We start from the raw sequence: 22,813 nt of genomic DNA, 5'->3' as shown, positions 1-22,813 counted from the left end.
CCTCCCCCCTTTCCTCCTCCTTCCTGTCCCTTCCCTCTCCTGTCCCTCTCCTCTCCCCCTCCTTCTGCCTTCTCTCCTCCTCTCTCTCTCTCTCCTCCCCCTTTCCCCTCCCTCTGCCCCGCGGCCCCAGGAGGAGGTGCTGTTAGCGCGCTGGCACCTGTGGGCACCTGCGGGCGTGGAGGACGGAGAACGGAGGACCACTGGGAGGACGATCCCACGGCCAGGCCAGGTGTGCAGAGGGCGTGGGGGATGGATGGAGGGTGGCAGGAGAAGGTGGCGCTGACAGGGCGTTCGGGAAGCAGAGAAACTGTGCTCTGGGCAGGCTGGGACTCCCCCCTCCCCCCCCCCCCCCACGCGCGCTGCCCCTACCGCTTCTGTCCCATCTGGGAGCCCTGGGGATCGTTGCCCAGGGAGCTTGGATCGAGGGCGCTCTCCCAGGGTGTCCTGAAGCCACATGGCCCGAGGATTCGTGCCCCATGTGCACAGATGTCCTCTCACACCCAGACGGGCATCACCCAAGGGGCCCTCTCCTCCTTCTGCGGATGCCTCCCGGAGCTGCTCCTGCCTTGTACCTGCTGACGCGGCAGTGTTTGGGACAGGTGTGGGGACCGGGCAGTGCTGGGGACAGGTGTGAGCACCGGGCAGTGCTGGATGGGTGTTGCCTAACCAGTGCCCCTCAGGTCTGGCTGCTTTGCCTTTTTAAAAAGTGAGGAAGACTCCTGCACTTTAAAAAAGATATTGTCACTTTCTCATTCAACTCCAAGGATTTTCCTACCACATATTTTTAAAATCACCTCTGTTGCTCTTCATCCCTTTGGCTCCTGTGTAGCACTAAACACTTAAACACCAGCCATGGTGGAGCAGGGGGTGGTGGTGGTGGTGGTGGAAAGGAACCCGGGAGACTATTTTCTGGAGCAACTGCCATCTTTATTTTATTGGAAACATCCCCACTCAGGGGCAGGGGGCCTGATGTTGGCCCTAACAGACTGCCTGTGAGCCCTGACCAGGGAAGGGGTTAAGGTGACCATGAGCTCACAGGCAGGATGTGCAGGGGATGGCTGTGGGAGGCCCCAGGATGTGTGGCCACTCAGTGGCAGGGTTCAGCCACAAAAATAGAAGCTCATCCCCTGGGGCTGCTGGGGGTGCAGTGTCTGCAGCCCACTCCCATGCAGGTAGGACACCCCACTTGGCTGGTAAGTGTGGGGAGTGCAGGCCCTTTGAAGGACCCTCACACTGGAGGGTCTTCCAATATGCAAATCCGATGGACTGACTGGCCCAAAGCTGGTTTTGAGACCTGAGTTTTCAGACCAAAATTCTCCTGAGTTCTGAGTTCTGCTCTAGCTCTTCAGATCAGCTGCCCCTGACAGGGACCGCCGGCCTCTCCTCTCGCCTTTGGGGGACAGAGGAAAGGCCGGTCCTGCAGTCCTGGGTGGCTGGAGAGGAGGATGAGTTGGTCAAATGGGACCAATAGGAAGAGAGGTTTTTGGCTCTATTTTAGGACTCCCTTAGCTTTTCAGCCTCCATTTGGATCCTGCAGCACCCTCCCAAGTCCTGACTTCACAGTCTGGGTGGGGGCCTGGGTGGTGGCTAACATTCCTGGGTGCAGTTATGGTCGAAAACACCAATGCTTCTTCGTCCTCAGTTTTGCTTTATGTGAAATGGGGGTGACTCCTCCCCTGGCTGCCTCAGAGGATTGTGAACACTGGCGACTTGTGTCAAGTCCCATCCAGAGGGACTTGCAGCTCAGAGGGTGGGCTTACAGGCCTGGAAACTCAGTTGCCACTTTCTCTGTGTTACCTACCCAACTTCTGGAGCGATTCTTTTTAAAGAGTGGTCGAGGCAAGGTTTTCTTACAAGAAACCAGCAAGAACAATTAGGAGGGGGACAGTCATTTAACTTATAAAGATGACTAAATGTGTAGCATGCAGTGCAGGGAGAATATAGCTGGGTGAAATCCTGTCTTTGGATCTTGAGTCTCGCCTTTATCCCCCGCTCTTCACCACTGGGCTTTATGGCATTTATGTTATGACCAGATGGTCAAGCAACTTTCTAGTTGACATGCTCCCTTTCTGAGGTTGAAGACTTTAAATAAAATCTGGACGTTTATCTTGGAAAGGCATCTTGGTGACTCGACGTGAAATTGCAGTCACTTTAAAAGGAGAGTTCTCTGCCACTAGGTTTTTGTTTGTTTGTTTGTTTGTTTTTGTATTTTTCTGAAGCTGTAAACGGGGAGAGACAGTCAGACAGACTCCCGCGTGCGCCCGACCGGGATCCACCCGGCATGCCCACCAGGGGCAACGCTCTGCCCACCAGGGGGCTATGCTCTGCCCCTCCAGGGCGTCGCTCTGTTGCAACCAGAGCCATTCTAGCGCCTGGGGCAGAGGCCAAGGAGCCATCCCCAGCGCCCGGGCCATCTTTGCTCCAATGGAGCCTCGGGTGCGGCTGCGGGAGGGGAAGAGAGAGACAGAGAGGAAGGAGAGGGGGAGGGATGGAGAAGCAGATGGGCGCTTCCCCTGTGTGCCCTGGCCGGGAATCGAACCCGGGATATCTGCACGCCAGGCCGACGCTCTACCACTGAGCCAACCGGCCAGGGCTACCACTAGGTTTTTTAATTAACTTTTGTAACAAGGATGAGAGGGAGTCTGAAACTGAAAGAGAGGATACTGTGCTACCCTCTGGAATGTTTCTGATTGACAGCATCTGGACCCCAATTTAGGTGATGTGGTATGATTATAAGAGGCTCCTGGAGAAGTAATAGTTAGAGGGTAATAGTAATAATCAAAGAGATGTAATGATATAGTGATGCAGGCTCCTGGGCCCTCCAAGTCCCCTGAACCTGACTGAGGTGGGCCTGGATCCCACATCTGAAGCGGGCCTGGTGGTGCTCGGTGACTTTTCTCCCTTGAAGAGGGCAGTAGGAAATGTCTTTACCAAGACATCTGCAGAAAGAACTGCTTTGGCATGAGTGCCTGCATTACAGAGAAGGCTGCGAGGAACCAGGTGGAGTTATCCTGGGGCAGCTGGAAGAGGCCCGGACGGCACTGTGGTCAGGTCTGCCCGGATGCTGGTAGTGCCCTTGTGGGCTCTGCTGGCATTGGCCGTCTGCAGCACTTTCTCCTTTGGGACAGCCGCATAGCCATGCCTCCTCCCGGCTTCCTCAAATAAAACTTTCAGAACGTCCAGCTCATGATAGGCTTTCAGACACTCCATGGTTACCAAGAAACTCTTGGACATCTGGAGGGTTGGACATCTTGACTTTGTGGTCGGGGGCCTATCCTGAATGTGACTCATCAAGCATCATGGCAGCTTAGTCAGCTCCAGAATCCACAGGAAATCCACCGCCCCTCCCCAGAACCTCCTAGTATCTCTTTGGAGCCCAAAGGACCAGTCCCTCCCAGCTGGAGGTGGCCAGGGAGCCATCAAGTGTCCTTCTGAAGAGCCTGCACCAGGCAGGTAACCTTTGGGACTTGTCAGTGAAGTGTTTGTTGGCTGTAACTCACAGTTGGGGCCCATTCAGCCCAATCTCTTGAGAAAGGGAAAAATATTTATTTTTATTATTATTTAAATTACCAAATTGAAACAAAGGCAAAAGTCTAACCAGATTTACTAAGAAAGCAGTGGTGTGGATGCCAGCGAGAACACCACTGACAAGCGTGGCCCGTCTCCGCGGTATGACAACCGTCTTCGTCTTCGCCGAGTCGCCCTTCTCCCTGTCTAGCTCTTACTCAGGATTAGGGGTCAGAGGAAGTAAGCGGAGCAGGACTGACTCCTCCAGGGGAAGGAGGAGATGGGCATGACAGGTAGAATGTGAGTGAGGGATGAAGATAGACAGAGGGGTGGGGGAGAGGATGGAGATGGATGGAGGGGAAGGGAGGAGAGAGGGCAGTGGGGGAGCAGATGACGAGGTAAGGGGATAAACACGTGGCGAAAGAAGCTGGCCCCACCTCTGGACGCCGGCCATACCTCCCCTCACCTTCAGCTGTCCGTTTCCTAGGGCAACTTTCCTTTTTTTTTTTTTTTTTTTTTTTTTAATGAGTGGTAAGACTATATTTTTAATTTGGGCAAACTCATCACTGATAACGCAGTTATGAGTGTCAGCAATGTAGCTGGTTGAAATATTTCTATTTTAAATGCATCTTTCTAGTGTTCCTGCTTCGCCTGAGAAGCAGCTGGACAGGCAGAGTCAGATTTTCACAGCAACGCTGTCACTGACCTATGAGTGCAAGTCTGCCCCGTGCTGGAGCAGCCCCCACGCCTCCCTCCATTGGACTCCCCCAGCGCCCTGTGACTGCGCTGGGAGCGTGAGCGCTGCTGAGCCGGGATGTTCGTGTGTGTGTTTGCGTGGAACTCTGGCCCGTGTACAGACTGGCTCTCCGAAGGCTCCGAGCTCTTTGAGGGTGGGGCTGTGCTGACGACTGTGCCCTCGGCACCCAGGTGGCCCACGCAGGTGTGCTGGAATGTTGGCCGAACAGATAGAGGAACCGATGAAGCCAGCTGACTTGAATCTCCCTCTGGGCTTGGCCAAGATCCAGGCGTCCGGTGATCAGGTTCTGATCTGTGTGCTGTATGCAGGACGCCTAGAGCTCTAGAAAGAGACAAAGACCAGCCGTGGGGCTCCTGACACTTCACCTTGGACCTAGCCGCTTAGCAGGGCTTCCTCAGTGGGAAACGGTACACCAGTACAAAGGGCATCGACCAGTTTGCTGCTCTGTGGTTGTGCCAGTCTTGAGATTTTAAAAGTGAACAGATATTTGTGACAACCGAGGTGGTTCCGATGTCTGGATTTGTGCTTGTGCTTCAAAGGTTACAATAACTGGGAAGCCCACCGTTGGAGAAACCACTTTCTCCTGTGCCTGTGTCTGACTGCATGTTTTGGAGTTGTTTTGACCATGACATCCTTCACTTTGGGGGATCCTGTTGGCTAAAGGAGCTGTAAGAATAACCATCCTAGTGCGAGGAGGGAGCCTTGGAGAGAAGCCCCACCCTCCCCAGCCCTTGGCACCAGCCGTCCTCAGCCAAACCCAGCGGTCTCGGGTGCCCAGGGCTGACCTGCCAGGGAGCCGAGGCAGCCCTGGACCTTGTCCTGTCCAAGAGGTGGGTAGCCTCCACGTCAAGTCAGGTGAAGGGCGCGTTTGTTCTGCTTCTCAGAACAAATTAAATTAAAACCAAACCTTGGATCTTCTCAGTCATATCTTGAGACTTAGTGAATGCTGATACTTATAAAATCTTGCTGAATAGAGAACAGAAACAGCAGGAGCCTCTCTGGGATTGGCGGAAAGGCTCAGATAGTGAATAGCTCTCCAGGGGCCAGGGGCAGATCCCGGCCAGTAGGAACAGAGGCACAAGCACACAGCGGCCTTTTTTCTTGGTCCTTTCTGGAGTTTAAGGTCACGGTCAACTTCTGTTATGTTTGAAGTTCTCCCAGTAGAACCTGGAAGGAAGAGGACAAGACAGGATTTATGTTTTGTTTTTAATCAGGAAAATCTTCCTCCTTTTTAATGTCAAGACTAGATTTAAGCAATCAGCAGTCTTAAGACCTGGGTCTGCTTTGCTTGACAGTCTGTGTGTGCCCTACCTAGAGCACCAGGCATGGCCTGATTTTCTTTGAAAGATGTCGCAGGAACCAAGGACAAGTGACAAATGCCAGAGTGCAAGGTCCCGCCAGAGGAGAGCGGGTACAGGACATGGCTCTCCTCTTCCCTCTCTTCCATCGTGAAGCCTCCTGGCGATGGTGTTGGGCAAAGACATTTAGGAACCCAGAAGACATCCCTGGGAAAGTGATGTGATAGATACATCTGGGTAACAAGTTACCCACCAACATCAGCGTGAGCAGAAACAAGGGGAAGGGCATATGTAGGGCAGGCAGTGAAGCCCGGGGAATTGTGTGTTTTGGAAGGAAGAGGAGAGGATGGGAGAAATGCGATGTCTTCTTGTTAGGAATGGGTGTGGAGTTGGTAACACCCCAACGTGTTTGGAATTTGAACTGTGTGACCAGTCCTATGGTGGCTCCTTCCTCTCTGGAAGGATCCAGACTCAGTGCCGCAGTTCTCATGTAGGCGGACTGTTGGAACCCCTCCCTAGGGCTTGCTGGCTCTGGGAGAGCGCAGGAAACTGCCCAGGCGTCCGAAAGGTGGCCAGACCCCTGAATCTTGCTGAGCACAGGCTGTCATACTGTGGCCAGGGATCAGGGAGAACCTGGGGGGAAGGAGTGGCCTGGACTTGTCCCGGGACAACGGCAGGAAGGGATGAGGGGAATGAAGGGAATGAAAGGGGGAGAGGCAGAACAGTGACCTTTGGCAGGCCCTTGTTTCTAATCTCCCAGTTTGTTTTTGTTGTTTTCTTTTGCAGGGGCAGTAAGGGTGTCCTGGTGGGGGCTGCCGCTTGAGGCTGGGACCAAAGCACACCTGCAATGGATAGAGCAGAATGCAAGCAGTAAAATGGAAAGGTGAGAGTGCTTGTTTGAGCTGCTGGTCAAGCAAAGCAGACCCAGGTCTTAAGACTGCTTAAGTCAAATTTATTCAAGTCAAACTATTTCTACCTTTATTCTTAAAGAAGGGACCCTGCCGGGTATTAAGCCAACAGGAGGGAATAATGAATCATAAACATACTGAAACACTTGAGTAAAAAGAAGCGTAGTTGGTGATTACTTAGCGAATAGCTTGCCCAGCGTGACTTCTGATGGCTTCTGTTTGAGACGGAGTGACTAGTTGTCTCTTTAAATTCAAGGTTGCTTTCAAAACACTTGATTTAAATTGCTTTGCCAAATTTTCACTGGAGGAATAAGATTTTCATGTTTGTTCTGGACCTCTGAGGCCATTCTTTACTTAGAGGATTTTGAATATTCTTAAGTAATCTGAATCAGCCATCAGCCATGGTTTTGAGGGTTTGCCAGCTCAGTGAGGTAGGCTGTGACATTGAAACCAGAAGAACCAGGGGCTTTTATGTCCTTGAAACAGGAGCCTAACTGTCAAGGGGAAAATCTAGGCTTTGCTCTCTCTCAAGCAGCAGAAGTAAATATTTTTGCTTACGCAACCCCTTTATTTTACTTCCGTATTATAAAAGAAGTTTGCTTGGTTAACTGAACAGAGATGCAGTAGAAATTCATCGGAGAAGAATGAATTTAATTTTAAACACTGTATCTATTTCAGAATACATGTTGTTAAAGGTTATATCTAGTCATTTGGGCTTTGTTCAAAGAAATAACTCTAATGTGTATTGGCAGCCTGACCTCATTTTTCTTTTAAAATCTGTTTTTCACACCACAGTCTGCTGTTTGACTGTTGGAGATTTATCTTGCGCAAGAAAACTAGAAGCAAGAACTGTTCTTCACCACGAGGATCCAATGAGACCAAAACGGAAGAAGGTGATCATCAGATTGACGTGTCTGATGTCATCAGGCTTGTTCAAGATCAGCTAGAGGGGACCGCTAAAGGTAGAGGCCAGTTTTAAACTTTGTTCTGAGCCTAAAGCTTTTTACTACTAATTGGACTCAAAAGTCTTGTTCTTAGCTATTCCGGCTTTCAAAGGAAACTGCTGTGTTTTAGATCTGGGAGAGCAGCTCACCGCAGAGCTTCCCTGGTCATGTGCTGGGGGCAGGTATACTGAGTTCAGAGTTCAGGCAGCTGTTAACTGACACACGCTGGTGAGAATGTCTCAAGATGTTTGCTTATTTGCCTTTCTGGTGGTTATTTAAATTAGCATTTTTAAATGAAGTTGGTTTCAGTGAGAGATCATGAGAAATGTCTGTTTGGATTTTAAACAAAGCACAGTGCACCTGAAGGGAACTATTCCCCAGCCTTTGCTTCAGTTTTCAAAAACACAAGAGCTTTTGTTTAAATTTGGTGTGTTGTTATATTGGGATGGTGATGAAGCTTTTACCAGTCACCAAGTCAGTGAACCATGCTCAAAGGACAGAAGGAGCCGCACATACTGGGGTGAGAGGACTCACATGCCTCAAAATTCAATCTGACCCCGTAATCCCAGCATGGGGGTGCGTTTCTCCCTTTCTTGGCTAATCTGAGAGCTCCCTGCATTTCTTAATGGAAAGAAGTGGCCGGCTCCCTGTTCTTAGTTTTGCCTGCATTTAATTATTTGCTGCCATTTCCGCCCAAATTGACTTCAAAAGTACCGTTTTCATTAGAGAAGGCCAGTGCGGTCACCCGCAACCCAAGGGAAGGCATGAGTCTGGCAGTGAGTATGCAGGGCTGCTGCCGCTGTGTCCACCTGGAGTGGGACCAGAACCAGGCCGGCTTCCAAAGCCAACAGCTAGAGGTTCATCTGGGCACTTTGATAACACTTCCCTGTGTTCTAACTCTGGCACATTCTTGGCCTTGCCTCAAGCTGGCATTTGCTGTAACCAGCCTGCACTGTTGGGCTTGTTGGGCCGAGACGTCGTTGTCATTGTTCCGAGACTGTGCTGCAGTCCCCTGGCCACCTGCTCAAGGTTGTGTCCAGACTGTTCTTCCCGTTACGTGCGTCCATGAGTTAAGGGTCACAGCTGTGCCATCTTTAGTTGTCTGTCATTTGTATGTCTGCTTCTGTGGGGTATCTTGTGAATGCCCCCGGGCCCAGCAGTTCTGAGCCACAACTCTGCTGACGGACCCTTGCACTTATAAATACGGTTGGCTATTTGAACTTGGCTGGCGGGAGGGTTGCCCCACCAGCATCTGCATTTAGTTTTGCAGATTTAGTAACTTGATTTTTGTCACTTCCCTTGTCATGGATGGTTCGCCAGCAAGAACTGAAGCCTAAACCTCTAAGTTCGTCTCCCCATGGTGGGAGCGCCTCATCTTTCCAACAAGTTTTCTTACTCACTACCAGGCGCAGTCTGGCTCTCTCATATGCATCCCGGTGAGGACAAAGTGAGTAGTACTAGCGGGCACTTCTTGGGCGAGCGCAGGGAAGAGAGGGTCCAGAAGCTGCTGCTCCTGCTCTGTGGGAAGGACTTAGAAAGGAGGCATGCTTCCTCCTTAAACAAGAGGATGATTTAAAGGGTGCAGATCCCTATTTATCATCAGATTTTATGGCTGGAAGTTTATCTAGTATTTCAGTGCTCAGCATGGCTGCACATTAACAGCCTGTAACTACTTGGAACCCAGCAATGGTCGGCTTTCCCAAACCCCAGTGAACTTCCTGTGTTTTGGGCCTGAGGGCTGTGATGGAGTTGACCTGCAGTGGAAATTGAGACTCTCTATCATCAACCTGCTTGCCTGAATCATTGCCTAATTTAACTGCGTCTCCCTAGCTGAGCAGTATGAGGTCACAGTGCGGTGATGAGAAACACGACTCAAGGGTAGAAAGCCCAGGTTCAAATTCCAGTTTGTCATGTTGCCACTCTCCGGCCCCGTGAGTGTGGGTGAGTCGTGAAACCTTTCCACCATGTGGGCATGACAGCAGCACGCTAGTGGGGCTGCTGTGAGGATCCCAGGGGTGTAAGGTGCTCAGGACATCAGTGGCAGAGCTATGTCCTAGTACCTCTCAGCTCTGAGTAATACCACCATCCGATGACTTATTCTTTCTCCCCTCATTGAGCTACACAAGCACACGTGCTCACGTGCACGCACATGCACACATAATGCATTTTAGCAAGGGGAGCTTTGCCCAGCTTTCTTGCTGTCTGGAGGTCATATGGTGCTTTCGCATGAAAAGCCAGGCCTGTGAGAGACCCTCTCCCATTCGTGCCTCAGCGTGGGTGAATGACAGGGTCTGCCCCAGTCTGCCTCGGGTCCGCTCTCACATCCCCCCGTCAGATGGGGTAGGTGACCGGGTGTCTGTGGTAACTGCAGTCCTGTGTTCATATTCCGGCTGTCCTTCCTGTTCCACCAGTGTCAGTCAGAGACACTTCACCAAACAAGCTATGAGTCAGACAAGGAAGCATTTGCATGGGAACATTTTGTTCATCTGAAGACTTGAGTGTGAGAGATCAAGAAGTTGGACTTGTAACGATTAGCAGTTTTGCAGCAGAGGTGAAGGGACAGAACCCATGCCAGTAGCCGTGGTGGCCTGTCAGGTGGCATAGGTGAGCTTTAGAATGCCACTGTGATACATGTTTACTCTTTAAAAGGTTTTGTTTTATGAGTTCTAATTGGTTAATGTCTTTAATGATGCCAACCATTTTTCCCCCAACAAACCTTTTAAGTGTGTTGAACAGGACTAGGCACAGCTTTATGGAGGGAAAGACACAAATAAAATACTGTACTTGCCTGCGAGGTAAAGTAAATAAAGACCACCTGAAATATTTGGTTGAATTGTGAAGTTGCCATCATGCAAGTCAAAACTCTTTGAATACTGGTAATTCCATGTGGCTGAACTGAATGCATTTGTGGTATGAGATTGTACAGAATTCGGGGGGGGGGGCGCGTGTCCACTTGGAGAGGCTGGGGGGTCGGAAAGGGCTACAGAACTTCTTCTTGGAAACTATGGCTACAGTGGTCACATTATGAAAGACTCTCAGAGGTGTTTGTGGAAGCAGTTAGCTTGGGCTGAAGAAAATGTATTTTGGGAAAGGCAAAAATGACCACAGGAAACTGATGCTTGGAAGGAAATTGGATTTTTTATTATCTTCGATGTTTCTGGCATGAATTGTAATCACAGCTTACTGAAGAATGAGTGAATCGCAGTGATTGCGGCTTTTTCAGGGGGGTCGAGCTGTGCTTAGTAAGATAGACGTTGCACTTGTGGTTTCCTGGTTCCTTGTCTTCCAAAGCTCCTGTCATTTTCTCGGGAGAGTCATTGCTTTTTCCTTGTATGCCCTCTAATGTTGCAAAAGCTGTCCTGGGAAGCGGCCATTCCAACAGCGCCCTGTGTGGGAGAGGCGGGACAGTGTGAGACAACACTGGGGGCTGCGCAGGCCGGTCCCGTCTTTGTGGTTGTATGAGTCCCAAATGGGACATTCTGAAAGGACGGGTATGTTGTTTGTGGAAATGGAGCTTTCAGTGTTGCTATAAATAATTAACTTCTCTTTCTTAACCTTTCCTGATCCTTTGGTCTTTCCTCTTGGACTTTTTATATTATTCAGGAAGCTAGCAAGAGTTCTGATTCTTTAGAATACGCATTCACTGCACATGATTTACAAATGACTGAGGACTAGCTGGTTGTTGCTAGTTGGTGCTAGAAGTACAGATGATATTCTTTTTTTTTTTTTTAATTTTTTTTTTTTATTCATTTTTTAGAGAGGAGAGGGAGAGACAGAGAGAGAGAGAGAGGAGAGACAGAGAGAGAGAGAGAGGAGAGACAGAGAGAGAGAAGAGGGGAGGAGCTGGAAGCATCAACTCCCATATGTGCCTTGACCAGGCAAGCCCAGAGTTTTGAACCGGCGACCTCAGCATTTTCAGGTCGACGCTTTATCCACTGCGCCACCACAGGTCAGGCCAGATGATATTCTTCTTAAAGCAGCTCTTAAAGGGCCAGGGCCAGGGCCAGGTGGTGGCCAGAAGCAAGGCACAGGGGTTGCGACTCTCCAGAAAGCAGGTCAGAGGGGCTTGGAGTGAATTAATCTCCCGTTTGCCTCTGCAAGACTTTTGCAGATTTGAGGGAGTCTTCTGGTTTCCCAAGATCTCTTAGAAGGACTCTTTTTTTTTTTTTTTTTTGGTGACAGAGACAGAGAGAGGGACAGATAGGGACAAACAGACAGGAAAGGAGAGAGATGAGAAGCATCAGTTTTTTGTTGCAGTACCTTAGTTGTTCATTGATTGCTTTCTCATGTGTGCCTTGACTAGGGGGGCTATAGCAGACCCAGTGACCCCTTGCTCAAGCCAGCGATCTTGGGCTTAAGCTGTTGAGCCTTTTTCAAACCAGATGAGCCTACGCTCAAGCTGGCAACCTCGTGGTTTCGAACCTGGGTCCTCTGTGTCCCAGTCTGACGCTCTATCCACTGTGCCACCACCTGGTCAGGTCTAGATGGACTCTTCTAAGTGGAATCGACTTGGTGTTGGTCATTGTTGATTAAAATGAATGTTACATATCATCTAAAACTGAGAGTAATGACTCTGAGCTGGTGGAGAAATGTGCTTCACATGAGCTGAAGATACCAGCTCAGCCCAAATCTCCTCATCCCCCCCTTCACACACACACACACACACACACACACACACACACACAGACAGACACACACACACACACACACACACCCGGCAGCCAGCACCACCTCTGCAGCATGCCCAGGAGCAGCAGTGGTATTATTAGTCTTCTATCAGAAAGTTAGTGGGGTTCCCATTTAACTGTGTGCTTTATAAAACGTGCTATATGATTAAGGTCATCAAGGGGCCAAACTGTCCTCCAGAGAAAGTGCATTTGTTAGTGTATATTCAGCGCAGTCCATGCTGAGTCAACAGGATGCCAAACTGGATGCTCCTCCACCTTCTCCCAGCTGCGCTGAGTAGGTCATCTGCGAAGATGACCTTTGCTTTGTTTGAACCATTCCCACTGCATAGAAATTCTTCCTCCTTCTCACCTTGCCCACTTCTGGGCTAAAACCCTGCCCCTCTGTCCAAGACCCACAGAAATACCACCTGTTCCTGAGGCAGTCCTGCTGTGATCACTGTTCACAACCTCTGCTCTGGGGATGTGCCTAGACTCCAAAGAAGGCTTATTCTGGCAATCTGGGTTTCTGTGTCTCTAGAGTCACTGAGCAGCCCGAGGACAGGAAGTCTCTGCTTCCGGCTGTGTCCACAGCAGCGAAGGCTTCCTGGCCGTTGTGCTCAGCATGGGTTAGGGTGGGCTGACGCATTGATGTCCTCAGCCTCCTGTGGAGGTCTGGAACAGCCCTGCCCGCTCACCCCTGGGTCCTGTGCAGATGTTTTCATCTTCCATGTGCGCATCATGGCAATATCTGGGAGGTACTGCACTAGCGTGTGGGCAGTTAGTTAATGGATTGACCAAACTGAGCAGCGAGTAGTGCTTGGTTGTGGAAGGGATTCTGTCAGCGACAAAGATGCGTTCTACTGGAGGGCTTGAGGGAAGCAGAGAAAAGGAGTAGATTGTACTACCTGAGCATTAAACCCATCTGTTAGAAATCTCCAGGAAGAAGGTTACCCATCAACAAAGACACTAGAAAAAATTGCCAAATGACAAAAGATGTGGCCTTCATCTATACAAATCTCATACAAAGCAGAATCAACAGGACGAACGTCTTAGAAACAGTTCGTTATGAGGCTTGCAGAAATGACACACTACTATAAAGACCAGAAATGCTGTCCTACAAGTGAATAGAAATGAAAAATGTAAATTTAACAAGAAGATTTCTTTTCCCCCATTTTTATGGACAAGAAAGTTAAAACTCACTGCTGGTAAGAATGTCATTCCTCATGTCTGTACTGGAAAACAAGTTGATGGTATGGATAAAAATCTTCAAATATTTTGTTTTCAATCAATAATTGCCATCTGTAGGAATTTAAGGAATTAATTTCAGAAATTGTTGCAAAGATTCATGAGCAAAGATGTACGGTCATTATTTATGACGACCATTGAGGGAAAAGCAAGATCATAGTATTAAGGGTTTGGTGCAATCGCTGAGTTGTTCAGATGGTCGTTCTCCCATGTCTTATGCTCTAAGAAGTGAAACAGCCAAATATAAAATGGTGTACTATGATAGTAATTTTGTAAACACAAAGTATGTATGTATCATTTTGGTAAAAGACAGAAAATATGCACCAACATGGAAATATTTATTATCACACATTTGTCATTTGAATTTCTGTTTTTCTTCTTGGGAAACCTTATCATCTCTGTGAGCATCCATGTTTTCCTGAAGCAGGACATGAGAGTGTATCCCGCAGGCATGAGGCCTGGTCTTCCCTCCTGCGCTGGGCCCTGTTCACAGGGAGCATGCGATCCGTGCCGCCCGATCCCCCGCTACTCACGCAGGTGCAGTTTCTGCAGGAACAGCCCCCAGCCACCCTGTCTCGCTGGGGCTGCGCCTGTGCTGGTCCCAAAGGCTGAGGCTCACCAGCAATTCTGAAGGAAAATATCTTTAAAAATGTCCTGGAACTCTGCTGGGTGGCCCTGGGGGGAGGGGGGAAGTATGAATAAAGCCACGGAAAAGTGGGGACAGGCAACCCCAAAGCTTCTTTCCAGTCACGGTGGGAAGGGCAGGGAGGACCCAGGGCAAGGGCTGGGCCTCCTGGGCAAAGGGGGAGGGAGGGCACAGCCTTCTATCTGCTTCTCCGTTACCTTCAGCTCAAAACAATCCGTACGGCAAAGTGGCATATTTTGGGGTGGCGTGTTCTGCTAGCCTTCAACAGTCATTTCTGCCACATCACCAAGAGTCACGTGGCCATGGTGGTGGATCTGCCGCACAGTTGGTGACCCCTTCCTGTAATTCAGCTGTTGAAGTGACCATATCCTTCGTCGTGTGGGGTTTCTAGACTGTGCTGCTGCACCTCAGAGCAGCACGTTCACATGTCCTTGTCCCTGTGTTTCTTATAAACTGGTAGCTTATGAGAACCTGAACCAGCCTCTGGGTTTTTTTATTTTCTTTTTAGGACAATGTCCTAGTGTCACCCTTCCACCCAAGAGGTCGGTGACTGTTTGCTTGTCTGTTTATATCGGCATAACGGTGATGACCACGTAGGTCTATGAATTCTTTTTTTTTTTTTTTAATTTTTATTTATTTATTCATTTTAGAGGAGAGAGAGAGAGAGAGATTGAGAGAGAGAGAGAGAGAGAGAGAGAGAGAGAGAAGGGGGGAGGAGCAGGAAGCTTCAATTCCCATATGTGCCTTGACCGGGCAAGCCCAGGGTTTTGAACTGGCAACCTCAGCATTCCAGGTCAACGCTTTATCCACTGCGCCACCACAGGTCAGGCCGGTCTATGAATTCTTAAGGGTAGCAGATGACCTCTTCCCATCATTCCTTTTTTACTCATTAGCTGAAATTTACATAGTAAAGAGAACTGTCCCCTCCTTGATGCACTTTTACCTTGAATTACAGTTCTAGGAGAGTCAGTGTAAACACTTGATTCTTCCCTGTTTATTTAGCAGTCTCTAGAATAGTGTGTTTGCTCCTTAGTGACTTCCAGAGGGAATTGGTGAAAGTTTTCATTTTAAAATATCATTTTGAAATCAATGAATTTAATATTCTATATTTTTAAGTTCATCACAGCTATATTTATGTGTGTGTGGATACGTGTGACAGAGACAGAAAGCAAGCAGAGAGAGGGACAATTAGGGACAGACGGGAAGGGAGAGAGTTGAGAAGCATCAGTTCTTCGTTGCAGCGCCTTAGTTGTACATTGATTGTTTTCTCATATGTGCCTTGACCAGGGAGGGGGCTACAGCAGAGCAAGTGACCCCTTGCTCAAGCAAGTGACCTTGGGCCAAGCCAGTGACTTTGGGCTTCAAGCCAGTGACCTTTGGGCTCAAGCCAGCAACCACAAGATCAAGTCTATGATCCCATGCTCAAGCCAGTGACCTCGGAGTTTCAAACCTGGGTTGTTTGCATCCCAATCCAATACTCTAGCCACTGTGCTATCACCTGGTCAGGTCCTCACAGCTATTTCTATTGGTCAAACTGTCTCGTTTGGGGGCCTTGGGAACCTCTTCATGGCAGGCATCTGACTTCAGTCAATGTCACTTAGGAGACCTGGACCATCTCCTAACTCTGAGAAATATACCTGAAACTGAAACTAATATAATACTGTATGCAAACTAGACTTTATTTGGTTTTGGATTTTTCCATTGATTTGAGAGAAAAAGAGAGAAGAGACAGGAGAAAGAGAGAGATAGTGGAGAAAGGAGATAGAAAAAGAAACATTAACATGTTGTTCCAGTTAGTTGTTCCATTTAGTTGTGTACTCATTGATTGCTTTTCTTATATGCCCTTGGCAGGGGTTGAACCCATGACATCTAGTGTGCCGGTTGATGCTTTATCCACTGAGCCACCTGGCCAGGGCACCAACTATACTTTAATTAAAGAAAGTACTGTATATACGCCCTGGCCAGTTGGCTCAGTGGTAGAGTGTCAGCCCAGCATGTGGATGACCCAAGTTTGATTCCTAGCTAGCGCAAACAGGAGAAGCCCCCATTGCTTCTCTACCCTTCCCCTTCTCCCGTCTCTCTGTCTCTCTCTTCCCCTCCTGCAGCCAAGGCTCCATTGGAGCAAAGTTGGCCCAGGTACTGAGGATGGCTCCATGGCCTCCACCTCAAGCGCTAGAATAGCTCCTGTTGCAATGGAGCAATGCCATAGCTGGGCAGAGCATTGCCCCCTAGTGGGCATGCCATGTGGATCCCAGCTTCTCACTTCATAAAAATACAAGCAAAAAAATACACCCCCCCACACACACACACAAGCTAGGCACCTGGAATAGTCATTGCCACTGAGTTGGTAATTGCTTCTAGACTTCTTCAGTGGACAGGCCAAGGATATTTAAAATGTTTTAACTTTAAAACATTTTATGTATGAGTATATATATGAGTTCATGCAAGGAAATACTGTCCAACAATAAAAACTAACAGGCTGCTCATTCATTCAATAACCCAGATGGTTCAGAAACATTGTGACTTCCAAAGAGTCATATACCAGAGTTCCTACCACATGACTTCATGTATAGGAAGTTCTAGAATAGGGAAAGCTAATCATGTAGTGACAAGAAGCAGGTCAGGGTTTTGTGGGTCACAGGCAGAGCTGGGGGTTGACTGCAGAGGTGGTGAGGGAACTGCTTTTGAGTGATGGGTATATTCCATTTCTTGAGAGATTGTGGGCACACAGCTCATCAACCGCACACCGAGGTGATAGTTTACTTCACAGGTGGTCTGGGAAAGAGAAACATCTACGTTACTTCTGATGCTTTCAATTCAATTTTAGGATCACTTAGATCTTAGATCTGTATCTTCCTATTCCCATGTCCTAAATCCCCGTTTCTAATGACAACAACATAATTGTTCACTTGCTGTTTCTCACATACACATCCAATAATATCAGAAGAAGAATACCTACAGTCACGAATAACATGATTCCTAAGGAAGGTGGAATTTATATTTTTGGCTTGTAGGAACTTGGGATATATCCCACAAGGGAGATTTAGTCAAATTACTGTGTTTTGAAATCTTCTCAATGTGGCTATGCCACCAACCTGATAAATAATTCCTTTGTTCTATTTTTAATTTTTCAGTGATTGCTGTTTTAAATTTCTACTTTGTTTTGTAATTATATAAGATAATTGCAAAACCAAGTAAAGAACATTCAGAGATGTCCAGGTTCTGTCCCTGTTTTTCTCTTCCTGTTATAACCTTCCTCCATGAGTAATCTATTTTTCCTTTTTAGTTTTTGATTTATTCTCTAGTGTGTGTATTTTTAAAAACATGAGCATGTGTATTTGTATCTTCCCATTTTGTATCAGTGGCTGATACCATACATGCTTTCTTCCATATGCTTTCCTTTACCTGGTAAATTTTGGACATTGCTGTTTAGCAGGGATGTGGCCATTGTATCAGGCCCCTGGGTCTCTAACTGCAGGGAGTAGAATTGCCTAGTGTCCACAGCCACTGTCACCTGAGGGCCCACTTACCTAAAGGCAGCTGCCAGCAGTGACCACCCAGCCGGGTCTGTCCGCAGCCCAGTCTCTCTGCTTCACAGACCAACACCTCCTTAGACCTGTGCGAGGGAGGCCACAGGTGAGCATGCCCACCTGCAGGTTCCCTAGGGATCCTGTCCTTCTGGGTTAGCAGGACACTTTGCCTCTTGAGGTTGAGGCCATCCCCAGAGCCCTGGAGAGTCTAGAAAAACTGATCCTGGAGTCCGTCTCACCTGAGCTCTTGAAAGTCCTGTGGGAGAGGTGGCCGTGGGGAGGGGCAGTGTCCCTGTCGGGGGCCCTTAATGCTGTCATTGTTGGTGATCCTTGTTTCCTGGGAGAATGAAGTGTGTGTGTGTGTGTGTGTATGTGTGTGTGTGTGTGTGTGACTGTACGTGAGCATGTAAAACTCAAAACAGAGCATTACAGCTCAAGTCACCTGACAGAGCAAAAATCTGCTGAGAGAGATTCTCAGAGGTTTACAGCGTCTCAATTGCAAGATCTCCCGAGATTACCTTAATACTGACCTTTGTGGAATGTGGCCGGTTCCATTGTTCCAGGGGACAAACCTGATCTTTGTTCATTCAAGTGAGAATGGTTTCACAAGGCACTTCTGGACCCCTGGGTTTGGGATGATGAGCTGCTAGTAACAGTGCATTGCAGTGTATTGTAATTCTGTATTCCATTTCATATACTGTGTAGGAATTTTATAACATTTCTATTTAAAACAGATCTCTTCTTTTCTGAATCCTGCAGATTATTTCTCAGTTGCTCTACATATGGGACATTGTATCATGTTATTTCCTGGCTGCTGAGAGAGCCCTTCAGGATCCCCATTCAGTACCTACACCAAGTCCAAACATTAGTTTCGTATTTGTACTGAATCCTTCAACATTCCAGTCTGTTCTGCTTGGGAGCCAGACTGAGCTCTTTCCCCTGCCCCCTGCCCCTTCACTCTCCTCTTTTCTGTGCTTTGGTTTATAATAGTAAACATCTCTATGGTTCAAAGTCAAAATACTAATGAGTCCCTCACTTACAATGGTTTGACTCGTGGTATTTTGACTTTACAATGTGTGAAAGTGATGCACACTCAGCAGAAACTGTACTTTGAATCTTGACCTTTTCCCAGGCTGGCACTGTGTGCGGTACACTCTCTCGGGGTTCTGGGCAGCACAGGGGCCCGGCTCCCAGGCGGCCCCACCGTCGGGAGGGCGCGCTGTGCCACCAGCGGTTTTTGGATATCTTTTTGTGTTGTGTTTTTGCATCTCATCATGTCTACAGAAAGCCGTGTGTGTCTCCTGCTTCTGATGAGAAGAAGAGGAAGGCAGGTTACTCCTGAGATGAAACTCAAGATAATTGCCCAAATGTAGGCTAATTTGTGAGCATGTTTAAGGTAGGCTAGGTTAAGCTATGATGTTTGGTAGGTTAGGTGTAGTAAATGTACTTTCAACTTACGACCTTTTTCAACTTATGATGGGTTTACCTAAGGTGACCCAACTTTTTTACAATGAAAAGGAGGACAAAAATAAATGGAAGAAAACAATATCGTAAATAAAAGGAACATTTTATTCATTGCAACAGTAATACTCTATAGCAGAGGTCTCAAACTCGCGGCCCGCGGGCCGCATGCAGCCCGCCCACCAATTTTGTGCGGCCCGCAGACTGGCCCGCAGATTAATCCACGAAGTTTGATTAGTCTGCGGGCCGCACAAAATTGGTGGGTGGGCCGCATGGCAACGAGTTTGAGATCCCTGCTCTATAGTATGACAAATGCATAATAAAAACATTTGTAATATTTTATATTGTAATTATGCTTACATGCCTATTAATTTTTAATAATTGTAAGAAAAAAGTACTCATTTAGATACAAATACGTCACATCACACACAATGGATTGACTCTGCACCGATTGAATACAGACATTTACAGATTAGTCTTCCAATATCAAAAAGGAGGACATGTAAGAGGACACTTTTTGAGGGAGGAATGAACTTGCAAAAGAAGGACTGTCCTCCCTAAAGGAGGACGATTGGCCACCTTAGTTTATCAGAATATGATCCTACCATCAATCCAGAAGCATATATATGATACTATGAAAGGTACACCTTTAGAATCCTCACTCGGACCCATCACCACTGCCCATTCCTCACCCCCGCCTCCCAGGTGGTCGCTTCTTCAGTATTCCATGTGCCTCCCGGGGTCTCCATGCAGGTACAAGCAGACGCTGGTATATTCTTGGTTTCTTCCTGTTTTATGCAGATAGAAACATAGTCCAAATACTGTTCTATACCACCCTACCCCACTTAATATATCTTAAAGATAATTCCATATCAATAAAGATAAAACACTTTTATTTAGTTGCACAATAAATCCTTTGTGTGGCTGGCTGCACCATAGCTCATCAGTCATCGGTGGCTGCTTGAGTTCTTTTCATTTTTTTGCTGTTGCATACAATACTGAGTTAATGACTTTGTGTATATGGATATATGCATGTTGTACACATGCTGGATTTCAGGTTCTCAGAGGCTGAGTCAAGGCAAATGCTTTTTTTTTTTTTATCTTCTGAAGCTGGAAACGGGGAGAGACAGTCAGACAGACTCCGCCCGACCGGGATCCACCTGGCACGCCCACCAGGGGCGATGCTCTGCCCACCAGGGGGCGATGCTCTGCCCCTCCGGGGCGTCGCTCTGCCGCAACCAGAGCCACTCTAGCACCTGGGGCAGAGGCCAAGGAGCCATCCCCAGCGCCCAGGCCATCTTTGCTCCAATGGAGTCTTGGCTGCGGGAGGGGAAGAGAGAGACAGAGAGGAAGGAGCGGGGGTGGAGAAGCAAATGAGTGCTTCTCCTATGTGCCCTGGCCTGGAATCGAACCCGGGTCCCCCGCACGCCAGGCCAATGCTCTACCGCTGAGCCAACCGGCCAGGGCCCAAGGCAAATGCTTTTTGATAGTTTTGCTCGAAGTTACTATTGTGCTCCCTGGTATCCATTTTTCAACCACCAGCAGTTATGAGTGGCTCTCTGTAGAGACTCCCCAGTGGGAGCCGGTTTCTATCTTTTGTGTTTGTCAGTCTGAGAACTAAAACAGCTATCCCAGCTCGGGCTTAAACTGCACTTGTCTCATAAGAGAGTGAGTGTCCTCTCATTTGTTTAAATTATTTATATTTCTTGTTTGCCTTTATTATTATTTTTATTACATTGCCAATCTTGTAAATGGTTTCTAGGAGGGGGCCTTATAAATTAGAGATTAGCCCTTGAGATTTGAGTTGAAAGAACTTTTTCTCAGATTATCATTTTCTTGACTTTCTTTTTTGCCATTTTAAATTTAGTTGAATTCCAGTGTTTTGTGGCTTTGGATTTTGAGTCATATCTTTATAAAGCCTACTTATTGCAGGGTTACGAAGAAATTACCCATTTTTTATTAATATTTTATTTATACTTAATCTTTTGATCCGTTTGGATTTATTTTTTTGTATAGAATGTCAAGTATGGATCCTAAAAATTTAGTTTTTCTTGCCTGGTGGTCCTAATGCCAACTTAAAACATCTCTAGCGTTATTCCACAGATAGGAGATACCACCATGAAAATATGTTAAATTCCCATATTTGAGTCAATTTCTGGAATTTCTGTTCTGTATCATTGTCTATTTGTCTTTTGTTTTCTGGCACCACAGTAATTATTGGGCCTTTATGGCATGTTTAATTCTGGTCACCCTCGTTTGACTTTATTGCTCTTTGGAAGGGTTTCCCTGGCCATTCATGTTACTTTTTATTTCTACATGACCCCAAATTCATACTGTCTAATGACATAATTGTACAAACAAATCTGCAAATAATTATCATTTTATTTCTTCCATGTTGCTTTAAAAAATACTTTGAAATGCTTTGAAAAAATAGAAAGCATATAAACTATGCAAATTTTGATTGTGGCATAATATATGTGTTTTTCCCATACGTCTGTATTTGTTGCCTTATTTTAGCTAGTTGAAAATTTAATCTCAATACTGAGCTAGGCAACTTTTTTCAGTTACATTCTCGGTAACAGTATTTATGTATTCATTGATTTTATCGGCATAATCTGTAACTCGGAAATGCACTTTTTTATTTATTAAGTTAAGTAGACCGTGAAATGTGTTTGAGATGCGATATCACATTTCTCCATGCTTTGAAGGACCCAACAACCCGCATGATTTTTCTGTATAATTTCTTCTCGTCCAAATGTCAAGGCTTGGATGAATTATGCATGTTGAATCATTTTCTTTCCTTCTATTCTTAGATAGACACACCAGGTCGTTTTTATGCCTCTTCGTGGAATGCTAGGTTTCCCAGTGTCTGAAGTTGCTGTGCTAAGTTCTCCCACCTCTTCTTGAGCTGTCCCTTATGCAGTTTGGACTTCTTCTGTTTCCTGAAGCTAGACAGAGCCAGTTAAACACAATACCTGCAAAGTGAGGTCTTCAAGGAGAAGGGATGTCTGCATTGTAAGCCCCGCGGCACCTCTCCTGACCTGCAGAGGGAAGAGCACATGATTTGTGCATTGGGAAATAGAAGAAGGGAACTGAGTCTTTCCAATACAGTTCTGAGGTTATCTAACGAAAATATGTTTTCTTTCAAACCGCAGAAAAAAAACTTTTTCCTGGCAAGTAGCTGTGTCAAGTGATGTACGCATGTTGCTGCTTGCAAGTGCGTGCGTGGTTCGTTATCTGACACTTACAGGCACTTATGTATCACTTGGGCTGAGCTGGATTCCTGAGGTGTGGTCAAATAAAATGACTAGAACTTACAGCCTGGTTGAAGAATAGGCCAGGTGCCTACAGACAGAGATGTCAGGAAAGTCTGAGATTTGATGTCTGTCATACGAGTACAGACAGCTGTTAGCCAGGGGAGCAGCCTCACCTGGGGTGAGTGCCACGGCCTGTGCTCCATTAGGTTTTTGAGGGTGGACAGGATTCAGAAGGTGGAGAGAAAAAAGAGATCCATCCAAGCTGGGGAACACGGTATATAATGAGTGGTGGCTCTCTGCCCAGACAAAGGACACCTACAAAAATGGGCAGAAACGGGAACTGTATGACGTTATAGATAGGTAGGTGTTTATCTCAAAGCAGGTGTGGGAAGATAGGAAGGCAAGGGCAAAGATATTACCCTGAGGGAGATTCTGAAGTTATGCCTCCCTGGGGAGGTGTTCTCGCAACAAAGTAAATAAATAAAATGCAGAAATGGATCTGAACAAGCCTCTGGCTCTGACAAGTTATAAGAAATACTGGGGACAGAGATACAGGATAAACACCACTGAAGGTACACAAACGGCAAACTCCA

General features: G+C 47.3%; 1 protein-coding gene across 8 annotated transcripts in view; it reads left to right on the top strand.

Moving 5' to 3' along the window:
- Positions 1-22,813, top strand: part of MCF2L (MCF.2 cell line derived transforming sequence like) — a 198,872-nt gene that overhangs the window by 801 nt on the left and 175,258 nt on the right. For 2 of the 8 annotated variants that reach the window (XM_066237340.1, XM_066237348.1), the window contains exons 1-3: positions 31-229; positions 6,349-6,445; positions 7,266-7,432. In XM_066237340.1, coding sequence (XP_066093437.1) covers positions 6,438-6,445; positions 7,266-7,432 — 175 coding nt within the window. In that variant the 5' untranslated portion in view covers positions 31-229; positions 6,349-6,437. Of the gene's footprint in view, positions 1-25; positions 230-4,144; positions 5,095-6,348; positions 6,446-7,265; positions 7,433-22,813 lie in introns of those variants that run through there. The other 6 variants (XM_066237335.1, XM_066237336.1, XM_066237337.1 and 3 more) reach the window with 6 other exon arrangements.

Source organism: Saccopteryx bilineata, chromosome 6, assembly GCF_036850765.1.
Source record: "Saccopteryx bilineata isolate mSacBil1 chromosome 6, mSacBil1_pri_phased_curated, whole genome shotgun sequence".
NCBI classification, from domain to species: Eukaryota; Metazoa; Chordata; class Mammalia; order Chiroptera; family Emballonuridae; genus Saccopteryx; species Saccopteryx bilineata.
This window is presented reverse-complemented; position numbering and strand designations above follow the sequence as displayed.